This window comes from Coregonus clupeaformis, chromosome 35 (assembly GCF_020615455.1).
Source record: "Coregonus clupeaformis isolate EN_2021a chromosome 35, ASM2061545v1, whole genome shotgun sequence".
NCBI classification, from domain to species: Eukaryota; Metazoa; Chordata; class Actinopteri; order Salmoniformes; family Salmonidae; genus Coregonus; species Coregonus clupeaformis.
Genome location: NC_059226.1, coordinates 5990731 through 6003388, shown reverse-complemented (window position 1 = coordinate 6003388; position 12658 = coordinate 5990731). Strand labels below are relative to the sequence as shown.

Genomic DNA, 12658 nt, shown 5'->3' with positions numbered 1-12658 from the left:
CACATGCAATAGTAATTTATTTTGATAAAAAAGCTTTTTCTGCCTTTCCAATGAAAACTAGTTTGAAAATTCAAACATATATTTAATGGAAAATAGATGTTTCTGGATGATGCACCATGCTGCCTTGTTGACATGATCGAGCGGCGCAGATTACTGTTCACGTCACGGGCCATGAACCGGAGTCCCCCCAGCTCAGCATAATCGAATACGCCCTATTCTAGGGGAAACGTAAACCGGTTCACAGGTGCATGAGCAATTTCTTAAACGACAGATCAACATGTGGCACCTTGTGGGGAAATGTCTCCAAATATGATATTGAGATCGATAATGACAAAACCCTAGACTATAATTTTTTTTTACTTCATTCAACTTATCTCATCATGATACAGTGTTTTTATTTGCAAACTAATTACATGGAGAATCAGGAAGTAAGATGCTCTTATTTTCTTTCTCGTTCTTTTGCTCAACTGGAGCCTTGCTAAATTTGTTGCATAATAATCCATTGCATGTGATTGAGGAATATGCCAAAATGAAAGCTGTATTAACGAGAAGTATGCATTTGATTCCTATTTTTAAACATTTAATTTCCCAAGGAGAAACACATTGATTCCTATTTATAAACATTGAATTTCCCAAGGAGAAACACATTGGTAAATTCTGGTGCATTTCCTTGATTTCTAGCATCCTCTCTCCTTGCCGCCTCCTCAAAACCCATTGGATGAGAAGGTCAGAAGTCCCTCCCCTCTGACTTTCACATCCAATGGATTTGAGGAGGCTAGGAGAGAGGACGCGAGGAATGAAGGAAATGCAATTGAGAATCTCCCACTCTTCTTGCTTCTTCCATTGTTCTGTGCACGCACACAAACCGTACGTACAATAGGTTGTAGGCGTGGCAATGCACCATTCCCCGCCTCTCCTCTCTGCGATTGGTTAAACCGACGCGTCTTCTGAAAAACACTGTTGCGGACTGGTCAAAGTCTTTATAAAGTGACCCTTCCGTACTCTTCATGACACTGACTGTATCAGATACGTGCGTTCGTGCACGAGCACAAGGGTTAGCTAATGGCCTGTTGAGACGGCCGTCAAATAAATTTTACAACCTCAGAACAGGACTTTCTTGTTCCTGTAAATATATATCCAAAATGCGTCGCAGAGTGACAGGTACAGCGTTCGAGATGCTGGGCTGTGGTTGTACTATCACGAGCCAGAGATTGAGCAGACTTTTGCTTGCCCCCATCCCGAAAACAATCACCCCCATCTCAACAGACAGCAAAATATTTAGTTCTACATCTTCAATACAGGGATATACAGAACTGGCACGAGAGAGGTCCAAAACCGTCACGTCATTTTACAACCAGTCTGCAATCGATGCCTCGGCAGAAAAGGTAAGGAAATTCTGTTCCCCAGACTTGCCATTTTTGACCAGTAAGCCTCGCACTGGCCTTAGCAGCTAGCTAGGTATTACTGTAGCTAGCTATCTAACGGTAGCTGGTTAGAACAGAGGGTTAACTTGCTAGCTAAAATATTCGGTAAGAATGTTTGTACACATTCGTGCATTGCCTTGGGCCCCAAGAAGTAAGCAACTGTAACCACCATGTGAAAAATTATGACCGTGTGAAAAATTGTGAACAAAGTGCCAGGTTTGCTTGCTCGATAGCCTATTATTAAAATATATATTTAGCTACTTTCAGATTCGATATTCACCGGACATTTGGACCTTCAAACTTCCATAGCTTCCATAGCTCGCGAACGATTTGAGCTACATACAGTGACTTTAGAAAGTAAAGAAGGGCACCTATTGGTAGATGGGTAAAAATAAAATTAAAAGCAGACATTTTATATCCCTTTGAGCATGGTGAAGTTATTAATTACACTTTGGATGGTGTATCAGTACACCCAGTCACTACAAAGATACAGGCTTCCTTCTTAACTCTGTTTTCGGAGAGTAAGGAAACCGCTCAGGAATTTCACCTTGAGGCCAATGGTGACTTTAAAACCGTTAGTTTTGAATGGCTGTGATAGAACAGAAGATGGAACAACATTGCAGTTACTCCAAAATGCTTACCTAATTGACAGAGTGAAAAGAAGGAAACCTGTACAAAATAGAAATATTACAAAACATGCATCCTGTTTGCAACAAGGCACTAAAGTAATACTGCAAAACATTTGATAAAGAAATTAACTTCATGTCCTGAATAGGAATTGTTATGTTTGTGGCAAAGCAACACATCACGGAGTACCACTCTATATATTTTCAAGGTTGGTGGTGGCTGCATCATGTTATGGGTATGCTTGTCATTTGCAAGGACTAGGGATTTTTTTTAAGGATCCTGAGATTGAAGAGTGTCTGTCGTACCTTCTTCACTACGGTGTCCATGTGGTTAGACCATTTCAGCTTCTCTGAGATGTGTACACTGAGAAATTTGAAGTTATTGAGTCTCCACGGCGGACCTGTTGATGAGGATGGGGGCGTGTCCAGCCTGGTTCCTCCACAATCGGCTCCTTTGTTTTGCTAACGTTGAGGGAGAGGTTGTTTACCTGGCACCATGCCGTTAGAGTGCCTACCTCCTCCCTGTAGGCTGTCGTCGTTGTTGGTGATCAGGTCTACTACTGTTGTCGTCAGCGAACTTGATGATGAAGTTGGAACTGTGTGTCCACGCAGTCGTGGGTATACAGAGAATACAGGAGGGGACTGAGGACGCACCCTTGTGGGGGCCCCCGTGTTGAGGATCAGAGTTGAGGAGGTAATGTTGCCTACCTTAACCACCTGGGGGCTGCCCGTCAGGAAGTCCAGGACCCAGTTGCATAGGGAGGAGTTCAGACCCAGGGCTGTGAGCTTTGTAATGAGCTTATAGGGCACTATGGTTTTGAAGGCTGAGCTGTAGTCGATTAACAGCGTCCTCACATATGCATTCCTTTTGTCGAGGTGGGTAAGGGCAGTGCAATGGCGATTGCGTCGTCTGTGGATCTGTCAGGGTGGTAGGCGAATTGGAGAGGGTCGGGGAGGGAGGAGGTGACATGGTCTTTGACTAGCCTCTCGAAGCACTTCATGATGACTGAAGTGAGTGCTACTGGTCGGTGGTCATTCAGTTAAGTTACTTTCCCTTTCTTGGGCACAGGGATGATGGTGGACATCTTGCAGCAGGTGGGTATAGAGGCCTGAGCTAGGGCGAGATTGAAACTGTCAGAACACAACAGCCAGTTGGTTTACACATGCTTTGAGGGCACGGCTAGAGATGCCATCTGCACCGGCAGCATTGCGATGGTTAACACGTTTGAATGACTTACATACGTCCTCCGTGGAGACCCACGTTGTCATCAGGAGCTCTCCTCGGCAGCTCAGGGTCATTGTGCTCGAATCTTGAGGAAAAAAGTGTTTAGGTCATCTGGTAGGGTGACGTTGGTGACCGTGATGTGGCTGGCTTTCTTTTTGTAATTCGTGATCGTTAGGAGCCCCTGCCACATATGCCTTGTGCCCGACCTGCTGAATTGCTCCTGCACTTTGTCTCTATACTTGTGTTTTGCCATTTTGATCGATCTGCGTAAGTAATTTTGTTTAACCAAACTACTGTCCCCGGTGACCTTGCCCTGTTTATAAGCAGAATCTCTCATTCAGTTTTCCCACAAGGCTGTGATCAATCCACAGTTTTTGATTCTGGTATGTTTTGAAAGGTGCTATCGGTATCACGTCATCTATGCATTTTTTGATGAATCCGGTGACTGAGTCGGCATATTCATTGAGATCTCCAGAGGCAAACCGGAACATATTCCAGTCCACCTGATTAAAACCGTCTTGAAGCATGAATTCTGATTGGTTGGACCAATGCTGTACAGACCTGATCACCGGAACTTCATTCTTGAGTCTTTGTTTGTAGGCGGGGAGAAGCAAGATGGAGTCAATGTCGGATTTTCCGAAAGGAGGACTGGAGAGGGCCTTATACCCGTGTTGAAAAGGTGTGTAACAGTGGTCAAGAGTAGAATTTCCGCGAGTTAGACAGTCTGTGTTGGTATTTGTATTTATTGTGGATCCCCATTAGCTGCTGCCATGGCAGCAGCTACTCTTCCTGGGGTCCAGCAAAATTAAGGCAGTTATACATTACAATACGTTCATAACAGATTTAACAATATATTAACTGTGTGCCCAAAGGCCCCTACTCTACTACCACATATCTATAACACAAAATATATGTGTGTAGTGCGTATGTTATCATGTTTGTTTTCATGTGTCTATGTTTGTTGCTTCACAGTCCCCGCTGTTCCATAAGGTGTATTTTTATCTGTTTTTTAAAATCTAATTTTACTGCTTGCATGAGTCACTAGATGTGGAATGGAGTTCCATGTAGGCATGGCTCTATGTAGTACTGTGCGCCTCCCATAGTCTGTTCTGGACTTGGGGACTGTGAAGAGACCTCTGGTGGCATGTATTGTGGGGTATGCATGGGTGTCCGAGCTGTGTGCCAGTAGTTCAAACGGACAGCTCGGTGCATTCAACATGTCAATACCTCTCACAAATTCAAGTAGTGATGAAGGCAATCTCTCCTTCACTTTGAGCCAGGAGAGATTGACATGCATATTATAAATGTTAGCTCTCTGTGTACATCCAAGGGCCAGCCGTGCTGTCCCTCTTTGGCACCTGACCACACGACTGAACAGTAGTCCGGTGCGACAAAACTAGGGCCTGTAGGACCTGCCTTGATGATAGTGCTGTTAAGAATGCAGAGCAGCACTTTATTATAGACAGATAGCTACTAGCTACTGTTGTATCAATATATTTTGACCATGACAGTTTACAATCCAGGGTTACTCCAAGCAGTTTAGTCTCAACTTGCTCAATTTCCATATTATTCATTACAAGATTTAGTTGAGGTTTAGGGTTTAATTAATGATTTGTCCCAAATACAATGCTTTTTAATTTTTAAAATATTTAGGACCAACTTATTCCTTGCCACCCATTCTGAAACTAACTGCAGCTCTTTGTTTAGTGTTGCAGTCATTTCAGTCGCTGTGGTAGCTGACGTGTATAGTGTTGAGTCATCCGCATACATAGACATTACTGGCTTTACTCAAAGCCAGTGGCATGTCGTTAGTAAAGATTGAAAAAAGTAACGGGCCTAGACAGCTGCCCTGGGGAATTCCTGATTCTACCTGGATTTTGTTGGAGAGGCTTCCATTAAAGAACACCCTCTGTATTCTGTTAGACCGGTAACTCTTTATCCACAATATAGCAGGGAGTGTAAAGCCATAACACAAGTTTTTCCAGCAACAGACTATGATCGATAATGTCAAAAGCCGCACTGACGTCTAACAAGAGCCCCCACAATCTTTTTATCATAAATTTCTCTTAGCCAATAATCAGTCATTTGTGTAAGTGCTGTGCTTGTTGAATGTCCTTCCCTATAAGCGTGCTAAAAGTCTGTCAATTTGTTTACTGTAAAATTGCATTGCCCCTATATATAGGACCTTCCACCCCCACCTGAGATATGGATGCCTGATGAAGACCTAAGGGTCGAAACGTTGTTATAAATAAATATCTCCTGGGAGCATGAGCGGCGGTGTGCAGCGTTTTCCTTTCTGATTTTTGGTAATAATTTGGGAGCACTGTTCTCAAATTACTTTTGTTAAAGTCCCCGCAACAATGAACACTGCCTCCGGGAATGCAGTCTCCAGTTTGTTCAGGGCCCTATGAAGATCTTTGAGAGCCTTTTTGGTGTCTGCTTGGGGCGGGGATGTACACAGCCGCCATGGTAATCCTGGTGAACTCTCTCGGAAGGTAGAAATAACTATATTTTATGACCACATATACAAGTCGACGGGGCAGGAACTCAAGTTCCTGTACGTTTCCCCTGTCGCACCATGTGGTGTTGGTCATAAAGCAGAACCCACCACCCTTGCTCTTGCCATAGAGCCCGCTTCCTATTCTCGGAAAACTGTAAAACCTGCTAGTTGTATATAATCTGTCGATGTCGGAGGAAAGCCAAATCTCTGAAAAACAGTATGTTGCAGGCCCTGATAGATGTCCCTCTGGATGGAGATCCTTGCTCTGAGTTCGTCAAGTTTGTTAATTTAATGGTTGAACATTGGCGAATAGTATGCTCAGTAATGGAGGATGGGTCGCCCAGCGTCTTAATCTCAGTAAGACCATTCCACGTCTGCCTCTCCATCGGCGTCTTCGCTTCCTACTCTCCGGTAGGACTCCCAAGCAGCTCAGCTCCTCGCCAAAGAAGCTAATCCATTGTTCTGCTGTCTCAGGGAATTCAGGGAGGTCGGGTGGATGGTGAGTACCCAACGATTCGTATTCCAAAAGTTATACCCGGGTGTGTAGTAATGCACGAAACAAACTGATTAAGAAAATGTTAGTAGAAACCTGCAATGTTTTATCGGAGCTCAATTATTATTATATTTTTTACAGGTTTGTAAACAATTGATTTGAGTATTTCTTGCGCCGACCTGCCTCATTGTAGACGTTGAATTAAAAATTGACTATATAGCGTCCATAAAGTGACCATTGACTTTTAAAAAATGCCGGATTGACTAAGTTTGTAGATGCAACAGATTTGATTAAATTAATAATTTATCGCTCCCGTGCTTGTTTCTGTCCGTTAAGAACCAACAATGTGATGCCTTTTTGTAGCATTTCTGACAATGCTAACATATTTTTTGTTGTTGCTGAAACTCAGGGTTCTAACACCAGGTTGGTTGCTCGGCAACAACAAAGCTGCTTGCACCATGTAGCCACTGCCAGTCATAAGAAGTGTATGTGAACAAACCTAGGCTACTGTATATAGCTACCTATATGTTTAAACATGTGTAAACTGCAGATCTAGACACTTACGTGTAATCGGAGAACAACAAATCTGTACAAATGAACTAGCGAACGTCCTTGGCTGCTATGATAGCCAATTAACTTTAGCTAGCTAAGTAACCTTAGCCAACATAAGATTGTAACGTTAGCTAACGTATATGGCCAGTTCATGCACCACAATAGATAATCCGTTCTTACACAAACCATATCTAGTTACGTTACGTCTAAAACCAGCAAACTTTGGGAGATTGCCACGCTACTCACATTTAATTTTCATTGCACAGACCAAGCTACGGTAAAATGAGGTAACCAGATTTCAGACCGGACAAACTGCAGTTGGCTACACTACCTTTGCTCGAAAAACAACGAAGACCACACAAACCATAGCCGAGAAAACAAAAATGTTCTCCAATCGCACATGTAAACAGAAACTCAGTTGTACATGCCAGCTAGCATCCATTTACCAGACTCGACTGACAGCATCACTGTTTTAAACACGTGTAGAATAAATTCCAGCTCTGGCATAGTCTTTCTCCTACGATCTTGTCATTCTTATAATCCACATTTTGTGCTGACTGATCAACAGTGTCAAGTTACTTTTCAGTGTGTTCACGGAAAATCTGAAGTCGCCATGCACAAGTAAAAAGTAGCCAGGGGGCTGCATGAGAGTAAAACGTCAATCACTGCATGCACAACATTCGTAACATATCATGCGAAATGGATTATGGACATCCACAAATTAATACATACCATACATATCATACTAAATGGTATTTCTTGGATTTACGTACAGAAAAATTGAAATGCTATGAGAGCAGGTTGCAGCCCAGCCAGCAGCATGCAGTCAAAAGAAAAGGAAACGCTTGCTAACTTGATTAAATCAGTCTGTTTTCAACAAATCAACTGTTTGACTTATATTTTCATCAAGCAATCCACGTGTGCTGATCAACAGTGTCAAACTAACAACTCTGCCATGTGTTGGATATTTTTGAACTCTGCAGTGCACACCTGTGTGAAGCTAGCCACAATAAGGATTAGCCACACTAGTAGAATTTGCGGTTCGCCTTCATAATAAAAGTCCCCCATTTGAAAGTGATTCAAACTGATACAAATAATGGAATCATGCCATATTTGGAGTAGATAATGTCAAACAAGGTTGGGATGTTGAACAGCCATTAGCTGTGGTATATTGGCCGTATACCATTAATTATAATAATGTTGCGTAATCACCTTCCGGTGTAAAAACCATGGAAATTAAAAACCAAAACACTTAAGTGAGAATGGGCATTGGTCTGAAGCCGAAAAATAAAGGAAATTCACATGAGCACCACAATGCCTATTCCACCCATGCTCTGCCAAGGATTTCCAGCACACAGCTTTGACCTACTATAGTATCTACAGTGCATTCGGAAACTATTCAGACTGCTTGATATTTTCCACATTTTATGTTACAGCCATATTTTAAAATTGAATAAATTGTTTTTTCCCCCTCATCAATCAACACACACTACCCCATAATGACAAAGCAAAAACATGTTTTTAGAATTTTGGGCCAATTTATATATACATCTCTTTTTTGAAATATCACACTTACATAAGTATTCAGACCCTTTACTCAGTACTTTGAAGCTCCTTTGGCAGTGATTACAGCCTCGAGTCTTCTTGGGTATGACACTACAAGCTTGACACACCTGTATTTCGGGAGTTTCTCTCATTCTTCTCAGCAGATCCTCTCAAGCTCTGTCAGGTTGGATGGGGAGCGTCGCTGCACAGCTAATTTCAGGTCTCTCCAGAGATGTTCGATCGGGTTCAAGTCCGGGCTCTGGCTGGGCCACTCAACGACATTCAGAGACGTGTCCTGAAGCCTTCGTTGTCTTGGCTGTGTGCTTAAGGTCGTTGTCCTGTTGGAAGGCAAACCTTCACCCCAGTCTGAGGTCCTGAGCACTCTGGAGCAGGTTTTCATCAAGGATCTCTCTGTACTTTTCTCTGTTAATCTTTCCCTCAATCCTGACTAGTCTCCCAGTCCCTGCGGCTGAAAAACATCCCCACAGCATGATGCTGCCACAACCACCCTTCACCGTAGGGATGGTGCCAGGTTTCCTCCAGATGTGACACTTGGCATTCAGGCCAAAGAGTTCAATCTTGGTTTCATCAGACCAGAGAATCTTGTTTATCATGGTCTTAGAGTCCTTCAGGTGCCTTTTGGCTTCAGTCTGGCCACTACCATATAGGCCTGATTGGTGGAGTGCTGCAGAGATGATTGTCCTTCTGGAAGGTTTTCCATATCTCGACAGAGGAACTCTGGCGTTCTGTCAGTGACCATCGGGTTCTTGGTCACCTCCCTGACCAAGGCCCTTCTCCCCCGATTGCTCAGTTTGGCCGGGTGGCCAGCTCTAGGAAGAATCTTGGTGGTTCCAAACTTCTTCCATTTAAGAATGATGGAGGCCACTGTGTTCTTGGGGACCTTCAATGCTGCAGAAATGTTTGGTACCCTTCCCCAGATCTGTGCCTCGACACAATACTGTCTCGGAGCTCTACAGACAATTCCTTCGACCTCATGGCTTTTGTTTTTGCTCTGACATGCACTGTCAACTGTGGGACCTTATATAGACCGGTGTGTGCCTTTCCAAATCATGTCCAATCAATTGAATTTACCCCAGGTGGACTCCAATCAAGTTGTAGAAACATCTCAAGGATGATGAATGGAAACAGGATGCTCCTGTGCTCAATTTTGATTCAAAGGGTCTGAATACTTATGTAAATAAGGTATTTCTGTTTTATATTTGTAAATTTAAATTTTTTCGTTTTGTCATTATGGGGTATTGTGTGTAGATTTGAGGGATTTTTATTTAATAAATTTTGGAATAAGGCTGTAACGTAAAAGTGGAAAAAGTCAAGGGGTCTGAATACTTTCTGAATGCACTGTATGTTGGGATTGTACTGCAAACTACACTACCAGTCAAAAGTTTGGACACCTACTCATTCAAGGGTTTTTCTTTATTTTTACTATTTCTTACAATGTAGAATAATAGTGAAGACATCAACTATGAAATAACACATATGAAATCATGTAGTAACCCAAAAAGTGTTAAACAAATCAAAATCAAATAGCCACCATTTGCCTTGATGACAGCTTTGCACACTTGGCATTCTCTAAACCAGCTTCACCTGGAATGCTTTTCCAACAGTCTTGAAGGAGTTCCCACATATGCTGAGCACTTGTTGGCTGCTTTTCCTTCACTCTGCGGTCGACTCATCCCAAACCATCTCAATTGGGTTGAGTTCGGGGGATTGTGGAGGCCAGGTCATCTGATGGGGCATTCCATCACTCTCCTTCTTGGTCAAATAGCCCTTACACAGCCTGGAGGTGTGTTGGGTCATTGTCCTGTTGAAAAACAAATGATAGTCCCACTAAGCCCAAACCAGATGGGATGGCGTATCGCTGCAGAATGCTGTGGTAGCCATGCTGGTTAAGTGTGCCTTGAATTCTAAATAATTCACAGACAGTGTCACCAGCAAAGCACCCCCACACCATAACACCAACTCCTCCATGCTTTACGGTGGGAAATACACATGCGGAGATCATCCGTTCACCAACACCACGTCTCACAAAGACACGGCTGTTGGAACCAAAAATCCAAAGGACAAATTTCCACCGGTCTAATGTCCATTGCTCGTGTTTCTTGGCCCAAGCAGGTCTCTTCTTATTGGTGTCCTTTTTAGTAGTGGTTTCTTTGCAGCAATTCGACCATGAAGGCCTGATTCACACAGTCCCCTCTGAACAGTTGATGTTGAGTTGTGTCTGTTACTTGAATTCCATGAAGCATTTATTTGGGCTGCAATTTCTGAGGCTGGTAACTCTAATGAACGTATCCTCTGCAGCAGAGGTAACTCTGGGTCTTCCATTCCTGTGGTGGTCCTCATGAGAGCCAGTTTCATCATAGCGCTTGATGGTTTTTGCGACTGCACTTGAAGAAACTTTCATAGTTCTTGAAATGTTCCGTATTGACTGACGTTCATGTCTTAAAGTAATGATGGACTGTCGTTTCTCTTTGCTTATTTGAGCTGTTCTTGCCATAATATGGACTTTGTCTTTTACCAAATAGGGCTGTCTTCTGTTTACCCCCCCTACCTTGTCACAACACAACTGATTGGCAAACGCATTAAGAAGGAAAGAAATTCCACAAAGTAACTTTTAAGAAGGCACACTTGTTAATTGAAATGCATTCCAGTTGACTACCTCATGAAGCTGGTTGAGGGAATGCCAAGAGTGTGCAAAGCTGTCATCTAGGCAAAGGGTGGCTATTTGAAGAATCTCAAATATAAAATATATTTTGATTTGTTTAACACTTTTTTGGTTACTACATGATTCCATAGGTGTTATTTCATAGTTTTGATGTCTTCACTATTATTCTACAATGTAGAAAATAGTAAAAATAAAGAAAAACCATTGCATGAGTATGAGTGTCCAAACTTTTGACTGGTACTGTATATAAAAAGGTATGTGTAGGCAAGTTGCTTAGGATTCAAACCTTCTCAAACAGCCTAATTCATACTCTTCAGAGGGATAATAGACTTTACAGTGTCCTGCTATTAAAATTATGTATACATCATTTAATATAATTGTTAATAAAATGTGTCTATGTATTTTTAGATATAAGCCTGTTGTTAATGTGTATTATTAACTTTAAGCAACATATTATTTTGATAGGTAATGAACTGATCAGCACCACAATTGATAAAACATCATGTTTGAAACACAAGTGGTTATGAGCTTAATTCAATATTACACAGGTAACATAACGTTACAGAAATCAGAAATGCAGACGGGGGGTGAAATCCAAAGTTGTTCTATATATTCATTGGCTATGTTATAGATAATTTGTAAACAATACATTTTGATACATTACTAGCTCAAACACTTGATCTGCAAAATTGACAAGTTTAATTAGTGGGTGGCAGTGATTTCAAAACCAAAATGGGGGGGGGGGGGGACAAACAGGCTCCATTTCCCCTTATCTGGTAGTGGGGTGGTAGATGCCTAGTCTCCCTGGTGGCTCAGATCAGGTGCCTACATAGCATACCTCAAACCGAATCGCACCAAATCGATTGTTGCATCTGTAGCCCCATGAAATCGGGCAAAACAATTAACTAAATGCATGCACACACTCCTATTGAATGAATATGCATTTATCTGTATTGTGAATTGGCCTAGGTTACATCCTGATTTACCCAGTTTATCAATGGATTTACCGTTCAAATAAATGATTACCGTTACTTAGTTTGGTAAAAACAAAGTCCAATTGATTGTATAATTGATTAGTTAATGCTTACATGGCTCTCTGAATGTTTGACGTAATGATATTTAACTCAAAAGATGCCCAACGATTGAACAAATCGTTTTGGTATTGTGATGGTATCGTGATATTAAACCTGGTATCTAAGTCAAAATTCTGGTATCGCGACAACACTAATTACTGGCAGTACATACAAGGGGGCACACTTTCTTTCCAAACGTAAAAACACTATTCCCATAGCGGACGCTAGCTACAGTGCCTTCCGAAATTATTTATACCCCTTGACTTATTCCACATTTTGTTGTTTACAGCCTTAATTCAAAATGGATACAAAATATTTTTCACATATCTACACACATTACCCCATAATGACAAAGTGAAAACTTGTTTTTAGACATTTTTGCAAATTTCATTTACATAAATATTCACACCCTGAGTCAATACATGTTAGAATCACCTTTGGTAGTGATTACAGCTGTGAGTCTTTCTGGGTAAGTCTCAGAGCTTTGCACACCTGGATTGTACAGTATTTGCAAATTTCTGTTAAATTCTTTAAGCT

The 12658-nt window shown here is 41.9% G+C and overlaps 1 protein-coding gene across 1 annotated transcript in view; it reads left to right on the top strand.

Annotated features, from left to right (window-relative positions):
• Nucleotides 1-1002: 1002 nt before the first annotated feature.
• LOC121550854 (3-methyl-2-oxobutanoate dehydrogenase [lipoamide] kinase, mitochondrial-like) overlaps nucleotides 1003-12658 on the top strand; it is a 44692-nt gene continuing 33036 nt past the window's right edge. The window contains exon 1 of the mRNA XM_041863244.1: nucleotides 1003-1385. Within this exon, the coding sequence (XP_041719178.1) occupies nucleotides 1008-1385 (378 nt within the window). The 5' untranslated portion in view covers nucleotides 1003-1007. The remainder of the gene's footprint in view (nucleotides 1386-12658) is intronic.